At 40.3% G+C, this 17053-nt stretch overlaps 1 protein-coding gene and 1 pseudogene across 1 annotated transcript in view; both read left to right on the forward strand.

Moving 5' to 3' along the window:
* The window catches only part of LOC126194771 (1-phosphatidylinositol 4,5-bisphosphate phosphodiesterase classes I and II), a 435021-nt gene that overhangs the window by 166396 nt on the left and 251572 nt on the right, over positions 1-17053 (forward strand). Inside the window, exon 10 of the mRNA XM_049933060.1 lies at positions 7678-7829. Within this exon, the coding sequence (XP_049789017.1) occupies positions 7678-7829 (152 nt within the window). The remainder of the gene's footprint in view (positions 1-7677; positions 7830-17053) is intronic.
* LOC126195850 (5S ribosomal RNA) lies at positions 9502-9619 on the forward strand (annotated as a pseudogene).

The following is a 17053-nucleotide window of genomic DNA, read 5'->3' on the forward strand; positions in this document are numbered from 1 at the left end:
GTTGCAAATAAAGCACCTTCTTACAGCTATGTGGCTTTTGGAAACACCTTATCATTCTTGACTTTTTTAATTGATGTAATTTTCATGATAATTTGAATGGTTATTGAGGTTTGAATCTTTTTTGTTGTTATTCACATCTCTAAGCTGTGGTTGCCCTCCCCAGAAAGTTGTTGACACAATGAGCTTGTCCTGGCTGACTGCTGTCTTTCAGTGACATATTGCATTCTTAAAATCATTTACTCCACACAAACACTCATGCACGTGACATACTGTCTTCAGCCTACACAGATATTCGGGCATTAATTTCACTTTCTGACACTCCTTGCACTGTCAGGAACCACACTACATGTCTCTGTACCTCTTTCCTGCTCTCCAGAGTGAGGTCAGATGCACAAACAACTCACTGACCTCATGTCAAGCATGTGTAACAGACAAATGGTACAGTGAATGTGCATGTTGTTCATTCCTGATATGCAATAGAGAGCATCTCTATGCACACACCTACCTGCACAACCATGTCTGTGCCATACTGTTATATAGCCTGTCTCATTTCCAACAAACCTTATGGGCATATTATTTATATATCATATGAGGTCAGGAGAAAAAAACTAGACAACTATTTACATTATACACAGATGCACACAGTCTCATGATCATAATGGGTGCATAGACATAACTCCAGGTTTAACATCCAATTTCATTGGGGTAGATGGAAACATGCTGGTTGCACTCAGGGAATTTTAATTAGCTGGTGCTGCATACAGGAAGTATGCTCCAGGTATTGACTGTTTCAGGCCTGTTGCATGTTGAAATGACTGTTTTACAGACTGATTGCTGTTTGCTAAGATAGTTTTCTGGACCTCAGTTGCTAGGGTTCTGATAATGAAACTTCTGAATGAATTGGTAATCCTTTTTTTTGTTTCTTTAATTATTATTATTCTTGTGTATACATTCACCAAAGAATGAAATCATCTTATGGATGATGGTAGAATATTAGTAAGAACCAATGCCAGTACATGTTTGTAGGATGAATACACCATGAGATGAGGTACATTGATTGATTGAGCTGTGTGATAATTATTATTGTGTGAGCACTATTTAGCATGGTGGGAAAGTATCATTCTACATCTGAGTGTGAAAGAGTTAAAGCTGATGGTCTGAGGACTACTGCAATGACATTTCAGGCAGCTCCTGTTAACTCGTGGAGGATATTGTTGCAAGCTTTGATTTTAGTTGCCACTTTCTGGGGATGGGTTTTGTATGTTAGTGACCAGCCTAGGGTCACACCTAGGTTTTTTTGGAGTTTTGCAGCATTGGCGAATCTGATCTTTAAATGTCATGTTAGGTTTGTTGTTTATTTGTTTATTACATATGTGGGAAGTTGGTATGAATAGTCTTTTGGTAATTCAGCCAAAGAGAATTATTTTTGACTGGTTGAGAAACTTGTTGTTGCCCAGTATTTATTTATAACTGTACCTGAGACTTTGTATGTGTGGAATTAATTTTTGACACATAATGCTTCTTTGTGTACAATGCTTGAGATAGTGTGATGGGGGAGATGAACGAAGAACTTGTTTGTGTTAGTAACATGAGAGAGCCATGTAGAGTTAGGTAAGCAAATAGCAACTGACACTAACGCCCACACCATCAACACACAACAACTGGCCTTGTGCTTTGTTTAAGGTCATGGCCTAACATAAGCTCACCAGGAATTACGAATTTAAAGTGAAATTGCTCGCCTGCAGAACTTTCTGTCAGAATTACTGCTTCTGTGATGTTACTTTGGAGAGATGTAACTCTGTGAGAGGAGGGTTCTGATGAGTGAGATAATGCTTGACACTCTTGATCAAAGTTACATTGCTGCTCGCTTTCAAGAAGAGTTTCCAAAGAGCGAGTTTAAAGCAGCAAATCTTGCCACACAGTCTTTATTGGATTCCTGGGACCACATAGTCCTCAGTCTTTTAGCCATTCTGGTTTTTTCAGAAAGACTTGACTATTTTCTAGTATTTGTCTGTAAACAAAATTAAATCAAAATGTAATGTGTAGACACCCAAATTACAAGGGAAACTTAATAAATACGTTTTTTCTAGGAACAAATATAAATAAAACATCATGAAAGAGGCAAAGCAGTGCCATTAAGTTTTAAATACACAATGTGGAATTGGTAAATCTGCTTATCCATGCCAAGTAAATTTGCTATTGGTTTATATTCGTAAAGATAAGAATGCAGTGGTTAATTCTGTCACTGATATAAGCTTCTGAAAATTGATTTGTCATTGAGTTTAAAAAAAACTAGCACCATGTATTGGTTCTTAGGTGTACTATACTGTTATTATTAAACATCCAAACTACCAGGCTAAGCATATGATTTTGGATAAAACTTTAAATAACATTCAGAGAATGAAGCTTTCACAATCAGATGACATAGCTACTGGTAAACCTTTTGGGATGTAAAGTCGTGGTCTGAGAAACTCTTCTGTTCCTGATGTTTTGTCCAGGTCTGCACTGGACGTCCCCAAAGGTGCTCCTCCACTGAGTCTTGCTGATTGACTGGTCGGATGTCTTGAGAGTGACATAAATACTGTAGGAAAGGGGGCTGTGGTCAAACTAACACATGATGAGCAGAGGTAATTCTTGTCAGAGATAAAACTTAACTATTGATTGTCATCTTGTCAAAGAATAAAATTGTCTAGCAATTCTGCAGAGCTACTGTCCATATGTTGCTAAGTTTCATTGCCTCCTCTTTCCTATTTAAACTATCCTGATGCTTATAAATTTCAATGGCTTCTCTACATAGTCATGGGTAATAATTTGACATTGTAGATAAAATTTCTGTTTCAGAAAACTTCACTTTGTGGTTTCCTGACTGAAGAGCATGCTCTGCTACAGCTGATTTCTCTATTTTTCTAGTTGGCAAAGGCTTTTGTGTTCTTTTAGCCATGTATTTACACTCTTCTTAGTAGTTCCAATATAAACTTTACCTCATGTACACGAATTTTGTATACACCACATGTCAACAGAGGAGGGCATTTATCCTTCACAGATTGAAGTGCTTGATTTATTTTCTTTGTTGATCTAAAAACCAGTCTGATGTCATCTTTTTGTAAAATCTTACTGATTTGGTCTGTTACTTTTTTTGAAAAAAGGAGAGAAATTGTATTTCTCCATCATTGTGGTTCATCCTTGTCCTTTGGTCTTCTGTTCCTTGGTCATAAAATCCTCTGTACCTTTTCCCCTGAGTAGCCATTTTTCTCAAAAGCCTGCTTCAGATGTTTTATTTCAGCATCCAGGTGTTTTGATGTGCATATTTTGTTAAATAACATTATCATTGTCTTCTGTGATCCAATCTTTGTTAAATAAAGCTTGTATGTTTGCCCAAGCTACATTCAAGTTACCTGTGATAACCCCATGAAAATTCATGTGGTAGTTTTGGAAATTAGTGTGTTCAAACAGACAAACATGATGTTTTAGATTAAAATTTAAGTTATGATTTTTTTTTCTGTGATTCAGCTTTGAATAAATGAAGCCTATGTGTTGCCCCAAGATACAGTCAAGTTACCTGTGATAACCCCATGAAAATTCGTCTGGTACTTTTGGAGATTAGCATATTCAAACAGACAGAAATGATGGTTTTGGATGAAACTTAGATCACAATATCTTTGATCTCATGATCTGAATTTGATGAAATAAAGAGTATTTGTTTCCCCAAGCTATGCCAAGTTATCTGTGTAAACCCCATGAAAATTCATCTTTTAGTTTTGGAAATTAACATGTACAAACAGAGAACATGGCAATTTTACAATTTTATTATTAGTACAGAAGTATTCATCCAACATCTTCAGATCTGATGTTAGTGTTGCTTCTGATTCCCTAAAGCTTTGATTAGGAGCAATCAAAGTAATATTATCAGCATAAATAAATTTGATAGACTTTGTTTTGAAGGTCTTGTGTTAACAAATTAAAAAGGTGTGAAATAAAAAGAGAATTTTGTTGGATACCCTCTTTTATTTTATGAACTCAACTTCTAGAGTTCTCTATAAAAATCTGGCAGTATCTGTTGCCAGTTAGAGTGGTTAGTTTCTGACATGGAATAATACTGAGGACTTTGAGCAGAAGTCTGTCATGCTATACAGTATCATAGGATGCAGTTAGCTCTGAGAAGACCTCCATGATTATTTTCTGCTTCTGAAAGCAATTTTTGATATAAGTTACTATTGTTAGCACCTTTTCCTTACATACTCTTTCTGGACTGAAATCAGCTTGCTATTTGGAAATGTGTTTGTTGATAGCTGAGCGGATTCTGTTATGAACGAGTTTCTCCAGGAGCTTGACTGGTACACTATGAAGGACAATGGGGTGGTGCTTTTGAAGAACATTTTCTTTGGCTGTAGTATAGGAATTATCTTAATTTTCTTAAAGAGAGGTGGCAGATGACCTCTCTCTAAGATCTATGAAAGGAAAATGTTCAGCAATTTGGCAGTAACAGTATCACAATGCTACAGAAACTCAGGATAGATACCATTAACAATTGCTGCCTTTCTAGATTTCATGTTCTTTGTAACTTGTGTTCGAAAACTCAGATGTTTGTGGAGCTGACAGTTTCTTTACTTTTGAGAGTTCGTCCCTTGTCAAGTGCCAGTATTAGGATCGCCATTGTCCGCATTCCAGCCAGTAATGTATTCTTTGCAGCAATCTCCTAGTATGCATCATTTTTCTGCACTTATCAGTATTCCACTGGAACTGTAGTAGTTATTGGAAAATAGTTTTATCCATTTTTATTGGCATCTGTTTGTTTGCAAAATTCAGATGATTTGACTTCTTTGAAATTCTATCTTTAGTTTTGGACAGGAGAGGAAGATGGGTATGAACAATGCTGTCTGGAGAATTATTGGATGATGCTGACTATTGGGAAATCTGGTTAGGATTCTGTGGCGCACCTCATTGGCGTGCTTGGAGACTGTGTGATAAAGCTTAAGTCAGATATATAAGCCTTGTTTCATTGGCCACAAAAGAAGGTTTCCTTGTCATTTGGATAGGTATGAGGTTTTCTGTTTCCATCCAGTCAACATGTTTTTGTGCATTTTTGTCAGTTTCTTGATATCCCCAGAGTATAATACCTCAACATCATGCAGACAGTTCATAGAGATATACCACTGAAGGACAATCATTGTCATGTTGAATAATAGCACCACGAAACAGTCACACAAGAATTGAGACATGGGGATGAAGGATGAAAACCACACCACTCCATATTTTGGCTAACGGTACAGCAACCTCTTGAGATGTTCAAGAAAGGATAGACAGTCTTGGTTGCAAAATGGTTTTTTAGTTATTTAATTTGTGATACGTTTCACTGTCACAGGAGCATCATCAGACTTCATATAAAAACACTTGAGGACTACTGGCAAGTGTACAGAAAGCCCGGTAATCACCAAACATGGCACGCCATTCAATAAAGTTTACAGGACGCATCCACTGGGTAAAAACACTCAAGGACAACTGGCAAGAGTACAGAATGTCCCACAATAACTGTACTTGCAGCCAAGATTGCCTATTCTCTCTTGTGGATGAAGAATGGAAGGATGTCTGTGATATACCATTGTGCTATCAAAGTTACTTCAATCACTACCTGCTGTTACCTGATGGCTCCCCACACCATATGCCAGGAGTAACACTGCTGTGACTCATCAGAACATGGGGAAAAAGGGACATCTTCCCAGACTGGTGCCATAGTCACCAACAATGATCATCCAATGTAGTGCAGAACTGTGATTTAGCACTGAACACAATGTGACACAATTTATTGGCAGTCCATGCATCTGGGTCATAGCACCACTCTAGACACAGCCATTTGTGTTGTTGTGTTAACAGCAGCCTACACATGGGACAGTAGTTCCCTAGTCTAGATGCTACTTGTCTCTTGACACTGGTGTGGGATACATACAGTGTTGCTGGGATTCCAATAGTCATTTGCAGATGATTAGGCACAGTTATGAAAGGGTTATGGCACACTTAGTGCACAATATGGCCATCCTCCCTTACAGCAGTCAGATATAGATATCTGAAATATGATGATGAGTTTGCCCGTACTCCCCTTCCCTTGGAGTTGAACATTGGGCAAGTGTTATCTCTCAATGCTCCACAATTTTGGATATATTTAATTGGACAGATAAAAAATCTACTCACCAAGTGGTGGCAGAACACACACATAAAAGATGGTTTAATTGGCAAGTTTTCAGAGCCGGTGGCTCCTTCTTCAGGCAGAACGATTGAAGAGGAAGGAAGAAGGGTGAATGAAAAGGACAGGAGAGGTATAGGAAAAGGGGTAGATTTTGGGAAAGTCACCCAAAACCATGGGTGAGGGTAGGCTTACCCTATGGCAAGTCTCCAACCACATCTTCTTGGTTCTTTGATGAATGTCTCATTGCTTCTCTTCTTGTCAGAGGTACAGGTAAATATTATGTGTGCAAGAACAGTAACATGCCTATTCCAAAATAAAATTCTTAGTCAGCCTCAGTTTAGTTTCCAAAAGGGTCTCTCTACACTCTACAGAGTAAGTCACTTTTAAATTCACTGATCAGATTATACAAAATTTAAATGACAAAATATTGCCAACTTTTATTTTCTGTTACTTGTGAAAAGCATATGATTGTGAAGTAAAAAGTATTCCCACAGAGAAACTTAAATAATATGGTATCAGAGTTCTCACTGGTAATTGGTTTTCATCCTATGTAATTAAAAGAATGCAGTGTGTGACATTAAGAGTATACAGAACAAAAACAGATCTTCAGAGTGCTGAAGAGTCAGTATGAGTCTACTACATGAACCAGTACTGTTTCTGCTCTTTTCTTATTATTCATAAAAGATTGGCCATTTTCTTATTCAAGAAGCAGAATCATTCATAAACATTTCCTTCATTTTTCCCATGGTTTCATTGGTTGATGATGTTCTGAGATGTAGAGGGTGCTCGTCACTTTCAACAACTTTATGGCCTTTTTCAAAATTGTTACATCACTTGTAAATTCACTGAAATTAATATTTGACATTTCCAAAACTGTGCTGCATTTTATTCTGTTCTTATAGCAAAATTTACTACTAATTCTCCAATTCACATTTATGCAAAATAAATATTCTCTGATACTGACCAAAACACATATAACATTTTTGACAGACATGATGTGGCTAATACTCTACAGATATTTTTTTCAGGCATGTTAGCCATCACAACAAATAAAAAATAGCACATATCATATTAGTACAACATGTGAAATTACAAAATTCCCATTACCTTTTGAACACACATCATGTCGACACACATGAGTCGCCACAACCACTTTTTCAAGAGGCAGTAGCTCTCCTCCAGAGAAAATGAGAAAATTGCCAGAAAATTAGTGTAGATTAAATAAGTTTTTGAGAAGGAAAGACTCAACTGTAAATATACAAATCTGATATGAAGATTTGATCACATGAAGATTCTCGTGTGTGTGTGTGGGGGGGGGGGTCTCTTAAATACCCTTTCCTCTCCACCGTCTCCCACATTTTCCCCCTTACCTTCCGTTTCCCCATCGCATACATTGTCCAGGCTGGCTGTGTCCTTTTCCTAACATCTAACTTTAGAAAAATTAGGTATTTTGTCGTGTTAAAATTACATTTTTTTCCAGTTATCTTGTGTTTTAGGTCATCAGTTGACTGGGAAATCAGCTGTGGAAATGTACAGACAGTGCTTACTGGCTGGATGTCGATGTGTTGAGCTTGATTTCTGGAATGGACGAACAGAGGAACCTGTCATTGTTCATGGCTACACTTTTGTACCTGAGATTCCTGCAAAGGTACCCTAATTATACTATTATTTTGCTATAGCAAGTGAGTGTGCGTGTTTTCCAATAGTGAGTGTAAATAATGTTAAACAAAAAAATATGTCTTGCATATCAATTAGAAAAGTAGCAACAAACTTACACAGAAACATGAAAAGCTTTCTGAATCCCACTGAAAAATAAGGAAATCATACATAGAAAATGTTACATTACATTTATTTTTTTCAGTTATACATTTCAAACTCAAATCACACAAATGGTGTCGTTGCTGCTTTCAACTTACCACCAAGTCATCTTCAGATGTTATGAGTATATTACTCAGTAACAATCCATCTGAAGAGGTGTGGTGAGGTGCTCACAGTGTAAACATATCTGTGCTCTATTTGTTGGGACTGGTACATTGTGAGTGCTCATGAGCTGTTGTTATGTAATATATTCATATCATCTGTTGATGGCTTGGAATAAGTCAAAACCTGTAATGATACCATTTGCATGCATTGAAGCTGGAACACACAATAAAAATTACAAAATAATCATTGTGTTTTCCCAAGGCAGTATGCTCAGTCTGTGTAACGAAGGATTTAAATAAAATAGTCACTCAGGATCTGGGATCAACAGAAATCCAATGGATAGGGTAAAATTGGGTGCACACGTATGGTGGTATTTAACAGGTAATACATTTATCTGATGATTCTGGTGGTGGAAGGTTTTTGTATTAAAAAAAAAAGTCTTTCTTTATGCCAGTGTCAATTCGTGCTTTCTGACAGTTTTCTTATGATCATGATAACAGACAAGGCTGGGTAGGGCACAAAGTACTGTTTGCTCAGATGGCTATAACTTTGGTAAAGTATATCATGGCAGTTACACAAATGGAGTAGGTAATAGCATGAGAATACTAAGGGTGATTTTTGCAGTTACTGCTGTTCCAGATGTGAAACACTGTTCAACAGAGTTGATGGAAAAGAATTGTATTACATTTGCACTTTGCCCAGGCTTAGAAAATAGTGTTAAAGTTTCTCAAATTGGAAAAAGAATCTTCCATATGATAACCATATTTTAGAGCATAGTTTAAGAGAATTAAAGCACTGTCAAAAATTCTGAATGTTATGAATAGCCACAATTTGGAAATTTTAAATGGTATAATATGTTAAGCTGGCTCTTCTGTACTCTGGTTTCAAAGGCATATCAATTTTAGCAGGCATAGTGATACATTACAGATGTGGAAATGTAGATAAATTATCAAATGTATGTGAGTTATTGGGAGTATTATGTGTCTGCTGAAAGAAAAGTTGTCTTTACAATTTTAATGAAGACAGTGCAAGACACTTCCATTCTTTCTATAATTTATTCAGTATTACCATTTCTACCTCCATGCTTGAGCCAGTTATCTCAGCCATTATGAAGAAATTAGAAGTATTTGGACTTCATGTTTTATCATATACATTCTCTGTATTCTCTTTAACAAAACCCTTAATGTAATTTGTTGGAGGTATCTTTGTCATGTGTGTTTTATGTGTAAACCTGAGTCAGTGTCAGTGTGATACTAGTATGCTTAATTAGAGCTTCAACATATAGGGGATAGTCAAATGAAAATGACACAGATAGAAAAAAGTGGGTAAACTGTTTATTGTTTCAGAAGTAATTGCCAATTAATTCAAAAGTAATTTATTCCTCTGTGGAACAATGTGTCAATGGCCTTGCCGCAGTGGATACACCGGTTCCCGTAAGATCACCGAAGTTAAGCGCTGTCGGGCGTGGTTGGCACTTGGATGGGTGACCATCCAGGCCGCCATGTGCTGTTGCCATTTTTGGGGGCGCACTCAGCCTCGTGATTGAGGAGCTACTCGACCGAATAGTAGCGGCTTCTGCCAAGAATACCATCCTCCACTGAGGATGACATGGCAGTCAGATGGTCCCGGTAGGCCACTCGTGGCCTGAAGACGGAGTGAGTGGAACAATGTGGTCATTGCTGTATTGGAGAAACGTTTGCAGTTGCATGGAGAACCACAATTGTGCCCAGGTGTGCACCTCTTCGTCAAAAGCAGGTGAAACCAGAGATGTCTTACTTCAGAGCTCCAAAAATTTGGAAATTGGGAGGAGAGAGATTGGGACTCTATGGAGGCTGCATTGGCCCATCCATATGTACATCTACATCTACATTTATACTCCGCAAGCCACCCAATGGTGTGTGGCGGAGGGCACTTTACGTGCCACTATCATTACCTCCTTTTCCTGTTCCAGTCGCGTATGGTTCGTGGGAAGAACGACTGTCTGAAAGCCTCCGTGCGCGCTCTAATCTCTCTAATTTTACATTTGTGATCTCCTCGGGAGGTATAAGTAGGGGGAAGCAATATATTCGATACCTCGTCCAGAAACGCACCCTCTCGAAACCTGGCGAGCAAGCTACACCGCGATGCAGAGCGCCTCTCTTGCAGAGTCTGCCACTTGAGTTTATTAAACATCTCCGTAACGCTATCATGGTTACCAAATAACCCTGTGATGAAACGCGCCGCTCTTCTTTGGATCTTCTCTATCTCCTCTGTCAACCCGATCTGGTATGGATCCCACACTGATGAGCAATACTCAAGTATAGGTCGAACGAGTGTTTTGTAAGCCACCTCCTTTGTTGATGGACTACATTTTCTAAGCACTCTCCAAATGAATCTCAACCTGGTACCCGCCTTACCAACAATTAATTTTAAATGATCATTCCACTTCAAATCGTTCCGCACGCATACTCCCAGATATTTTACAGAAGTAACTGCTACCAGTCTTTGTTCCGCTATCATATAATCATACAATAAAGGATCCTTCTTTCTATGTATTCGCAATACATTACATTTGTCTATGTTAAGGGACAGTTGCCACTCCCTGCACCAAGTGACTATCCGCTGCAGATCTTCCTGCATTTCGCTACAATTTTCTAATGCTGCAACTTCTCTGTATACTACAGCATCATCCACAAAAAGCCACATGCAACTTCCAACACTATCTACTAGGTCATTTATATATATTGTGAAAAGCAATGGTCCCATAACAGTCCCCTGTGGCACGCCAGAGGTTACCTTAACGTCTGTAGACGTCTCTCCATTGATAACAACATGCTGTGTTCTGTTTGCTAAAAACTCTTCAATCCAGCCACACAGCTGGTCTGATATTCTGTAGGCTCTTACTTTGTTTATCAGGCGACAGTGCGGAACTGTATCGAATGCCTTCCGGAAGTCAAGAAAAATAGCATCTACCTGGGAGCCTGTATCTAATATTTTCTGGGTCTCATGAACAAATAAAGCGAGTTGGGTCTCACACGATCGCTGTTTCCGGAATCCATGTTGATTCCTACATAGTAGATTCTGGGTTTCCAAAAACGACATGATACTCGAGCAAAAACCATGTTCTAAAATTCTACAACAGATCGACGTCAGAGATATAGGTCTATAGTTTTGCGCATCTGCTCGACGACCCTTCTTGAAGACTGGGACTACCTGTGCTCTTTTCCAATCATTTGGAACCCTCCGTTCCTCTAGAGACATGCGGTACACGGCTGTTAGAAGGGGGGCAAGTTCTTTCGCGTACTCTGTGTAGAATCGAATTGGTATCCCATCAGGTCCAGTGGACTTTCCACTGTTGAGTGATTCCAGTTGCTTTTCTATTCCTTGGACACTTATTTCGATGTCAGACATTTTTTCGTTTGTGTGAGGATTTAGAGAAGGAACTGCAGTGCGGTCTTCCTCTGTGAAACAGCTTTGGAAAAAGGTGTTTAGTATTTCAGCTTTACACGTGTCATCCTCTGTTTCAATGCCATCATCATCCCGGAGTGTCTGGATATGCTGTTTCGAGCCACTTACTGATTTAACGTAAGACCAGAACTTCCTAGGATTTTCTGTCAAGTCGGTACATAGAATTTTACTTTCGAATTCACTGAACGCTTCACGCATAGCCCTCCTTACGCTAACTTTGACATCGTTTAGCTTCTGTTTGTCTGAGAGGTTTTGGCTGCGTTTAAACTTGGAGTGAAGCTCTCTTTGCTTTCGCAGTAGTTTCCTAACTTTGTTGGTGTACCACGGTGGGTTTTTCCCGTCCCTCACAGTTTTACTCGGCATGTTCCTGTCTAAAACGCCAAGGTTGTTTCAGCTATCCTGCAAAAGTTTCACTGGGAAGTCATTATGCATACTCCATTAAGTCTCAAACTCTCCCCATGTGATTTCCATATTTTTGTAGCCCTGAAAAAAGACATTTGTGTCTATCGATGTACTTTGAATAAAAAAGTACATGCCTGGGTAGAATCATGTTTCCATAGCAACCACAAATATTTTTCCATTAAGGCACTGACCATCTTTTCTCACAGTTGGATAAATGTATTAACAGATATGATGATTATGTTTGAAATAACAAGCAGTGTACTTACTTCCCCCCAACCCCCCACCTTGTTTTCATTTGACTGACCCTTATATTTGCTTCTGGACTTTACAAAATTGCCCATATTTTCTACAACAGTTGAAAATTTTTATTCTTATTAATGCTGACAATGATAGTTCTCAAAAGCTCAAAATTTTATAGGGAACTTATCAGCATCATCATCTCAAACAGTTTCCAGCCCTTGCTTGGTCTGTTTGGAACATAAACCTCACCAGCTTTCTGTGTTTAGTTGGGTCCTGTCCTCACCTCTTTTTTCTACATTCCTGCACACCTCTCAGCGATCTATCCCTTGGTCTTTGTCTTGGTCATTTCCTTTGCATCTCCATTTGATGTACCTTCTTGGGAATCATCTTGGTACTTTTCTCTTTAAGTGCCCATACCATCTTAACCCTGATGTTCTAGTCTGAAGAGTTCCTCTTTCACTATTTCCCTCACCCATTCATTCCTCACTCTATCTCTCCTTGTTACTCCTAACCAACTTCTGAGGAACTTCACTTCACATGCCTTGAATTTGCTTACATCTCTTTTCTTCATCACCCACATTTCAGATGCATAGATCAAAGTTTAGGTGTGTATGTAAGCGCTGGTATGTTGATAGAAACAATAAAATAAAAAACACATGAACACACACACAAATATTCAAGCTTTCACAACCCATGGTTGCTTCATCAGGAAAGAGGGATGAAGCAACCATGGGTTGCGAAATCTTGAATATTTGTGTGTTTTTTATTTTATTGTGTCTATCAACATACCAGCGCTTTCTCTTTGGTAAGTGAAAGGTTAAAGCATCTTTGTTTTTTATATTATTTTTCCAATGTGGAATCTTTCCCTTTCGCAACCAACGGTTGCCTCGTCAAGAAAGAGGGAAGGAGAGGGAAAGATGAAAGGATGTGGGTTTTAAGGGAGAGGGTAAGGAGTCATTTCAATCCCGGGAGCGTAAAAACTTCCCCCTAAGGTAAGTCTTTCCGCTCCCGGAATTGGAATGACTCCTTACCCTCTCCCTTAAAACCCACATCTTTTCGTCTTTCCCTCTCCTTCCCTCTTTCCTGATGAGGCAACAGATTGTTGCGAAAGCTTGAATTTCGTGTGTATGTTTGTGTTTGTTTGTGTGTCTATCGACCTGCCAGCACTTTCGTTCAGTAAGTCACATCATCTGTGTTTTTAGATATATTTTTCCCACGTGGAATGTTTCCCTCTATTATATTCATATCATTAATATGAACCCAACAATTACGTTTGTTATTGTCACTGTTGCATTTCGAAATCTTTCCTGTCATCTTATTTTCTCTTTCTGTTTTTGCAAGTAGTTTCACTTTGTATTCACCTTCTCCTCTTTACCGAATCTACCATACAATTTTATTCTGCCTATATATACTCAGTAATACGTAACCCACTTCCAAACCATAAGCAAAAAATTTTTTTCCGCTTTCAGCAATACTGCTGCTACAAAATCCACCGTTTCCAGTTCACAAACAGTTCCTTTCAGCTATTAAACAGCCATTTCAACTGGTTCCAATAACTTTCGCTCTTTTTCCATTTCCGTTTTTCCCACATCACTGATCTTTTTTAGTCGCTTCCAACAGGTTTTAACGTCATTATTTCTTCGTCAGACAATTGTTAGCCCATTTTCACAATCTGCCACCACAAAACCACTCCTTTTAATACATTTACATGCAGTTTTTTCGAAATTTTCCCGAATTGCTCCACCCTTTAACGTGTTTTGGTGGCATCACAACCACATAACGTTTGTGCACATCGTTGTCTACCAACCCAAGTTCACCACAGGATCAACATAGCCCAGCTATAACCAACACCTTTTCGCCTTTTTTCACACCAGATCTCCAGTTGCTTTCTAGTTCACCTTATCTCTCCCCATATATTTTTATTTTCACTTTCATTTCAGCCTCATGTTACACTTTCCACCTTCTAATACCATGTCACTCTCACAACATCCCCATTAAGTTTTATTTACATTCCCTCTGCAAACATGCCTTCGCCCTAGCCAGATTACACTCCCATATTTTATTTTCTCAGGCTTGTCTGGCATTTGGCATTACCCCCAAAGGCCTCACACTTAAAGTTCCCATCTCTGGCTGTAATCCTTCTTTCCATCAGTCCCTATACCAGTTCCAAACTGAACAATCCATTGCCCTCACCCACCTAATCCTTCACCTACACATCAACTCAGCCAATGAACACACCCGTCAACTCCTATCCTTAATAAAAGTCCTCAATCTTTCCTCTCCCACATCCACACCAGCTGTTCAGAGCATCCTTCTACATGCCAATTGCAAATTAGAACAGCATGCCACCCTCCACCTCAAAAAACTATCCAGTCTCCTGGTTTCCCACCTCCGGAAAGGCAACTCACTCACCCTTCACAACCTTTCCAGCAAACTTCAACCTCCTCTCATTGCACACAGACCCAGTCTCTCCCATCTACTCAATCTCCCACTTCCAGCTCCACTCCCCCCCAAAACCTCAAAATTCCAATCAACACAATCTGGAACCACAACACCCTAATTCAGTAGTTAACCTTTCCTCCAAACCTTTCTCCCAATCCGAAACCTCTGTCCTACCCAAAGGCCTCACCTTCAGCCCCACTCCCAGATTCAACCAAACAGCCCTTGTCAAAGATTTACTGTCCTACACCCGTACTCTCTGCTGGAAATATCACTTTGCCACGAAGAAAAATGATCCTAATCCTACTCCTAATGGTCCAACTCCCCAAGACACTATCCAAATTGAACCCTGCCTGGAACAGTTCCGTCCTCTGTCACAGCGGGACCCACCTCCCCTTCCTCAAAATCACCCTCTCCAAACCTTCCAGGAATGTCTGACTTCCAGCCTTGCCTCTCAATCCTTCTTAAAAAATCTTAATCCTACTCCCAACATCACCACTGCTGAAGCCCAGGCTATCCGTGATCTGAAGGCTGACCAATTCATCGTCATTCTTCCGGCGGACAAGGGTTCCACGACCGTGGTACTTGATCGTCGGGAGTATGTGGCTGAGGGACTCCGTCAGCTTTCAGACAACACTACATACAAAGTTTGCCAAGGTAATCCCATTCCTGATGTCCAGGCAGAGCTTCAAGGAATCCTCAGAACTTTAACTCCCTACAAAACCTTTCACCTGACTCTATCAACCTCCTGACCCCACCAACACCCCACACCCCTACCTTCTACCTTCTTCCTAAAATTCACAAACCCAATCATCCCGGCTGTCCCATTGTAGATGGCTACCAAGCCCCCACAGAACGTATCTCTGCCTACGTAGATCAGCACCTTCAACCCATTACATGCAGTCTCCCATCCTTCATCAAAGACACCAACCACTTTTCGAATGCCTGGAATTCCTACACAGTCTGTTACCCCCGGAAACCATCCTTGTAACCATTGATGCCACTTCCTTATACACAAATATTCCGCACGTCCAGGGCCTCGCTGCGATGGAGCACATCCTTTCACGCCCATCACCTGCTACCCTACCTAAAACCTCTTTCCTCATTACCTTAGCCAGCTTCATCCTGACCCACAACTTCTTCACTTTCGAAGACCAGACATACCAACAACTAAAGGGAACAGCCATGGGTACCAGGATGGTCCCCTCGTACGCCAACCTATTCATGGGTTGCTTAGAGGAAGCCTTCTTGGTTACCCAGGCCTGCCAATCCAAAGTTTGGTACAGTTTTATTGATGACATCTTCATGATCTGGACTCACAGTGAAGAAGAACTCCAGAATTTCCTCTCCAACCTCAACTCCTTTGGTTCCATCAGATTCACCTGGTCCTACTCCAAATCCCACGCCACTTTCCTTGAGGTTGACCTCCACGTGTCCAATGGCCAGCTTCACACATCCATCCACATCAAACCCACCAACAAGCAACAGTACCTCCATTATGACAGCTGCCACCCATTCCACATCAAACGGTCCCTTCCCTACAGCCTAGGTCTTCGTGGCAAACGAGTCTGCTCCAGTCCGGAATCCCTGAACCATTACACCAACAACCTGAAAACAGCTTTCGCATCCCGCAACTACCCTCCCGACCTGGTACAGAAGCAAATAACCAGAACCGCTTCCTCATCCCCTCAAACCCAGAACCTCCCACAGAAGAACCCCAAAAGTGCCCCACTTGTGACAGGATACTTTCCGGGACTGGGTCAGACTGAATGTGGCTCTCCAGCAGGGATACGTCTTCCTTAAATCCTGCCCTGAAATGAGATCCATCCTTCATGAAATCCTCCCCACTCCACCAAGAGTGTCTTTTTGTCATCCACGTAACCTTCGTAACCTCTTAGTCCATCCCTATGAAATCCCCAAACCACCTTCCCTACCCTCTGGCTCCTACCCTTGTAACTGCCCCCGGTGTAAAACCTGTCCCATGCATCCTCACACCACCATCTACTCCAGTCCTGTAACCCAGAAGGTGTACACGATCAAAGGCAGAGCCACGTGTGAAAGCACCCATGTGATTTACCAACTGACCTGCCTACACTGTGAAGCTTTCAATGTGGGAATTACCAGCAACAAACTGTCCATTTGCATGAATGGACACAGGCAGACAGTGTTTGTTGGTAATGAGGATCACCCTGTGGCTAAACATGCCTTGGTGCACGGACAGCACATCTTGGCACAGTGTTACACCGTCTGGGTTATCTGGATACTTCCCACTAACACCAACCTATCAGAACTCCGGAGTTGGGAACTTGCCCTTCAATATATCCTCTCTTCCCATTATCCACCAGGCCTCAACCTCCGCTAATTTCAAGTTGCCGCCGCTCATACCCCACCTGTTATTCACCAACATCTTTGCCTCTGTAC

Source organism: Schistocerca nitens, chromosome 7, assembly GCF_023898315.1.
Source record: "Schistocerca nitens isolate TAMUIC-IGC-003100 chromosome 7, iqSchNite1.1, whole genome shotgun sequence".
NCBI classification, from domain to species: domain Eukaryota; kingdom Metazoa; phylum Arthropoda; class Insecta; order Orthoptera; family Acrididae; genus Schistocerca; species Schistocerca nitens.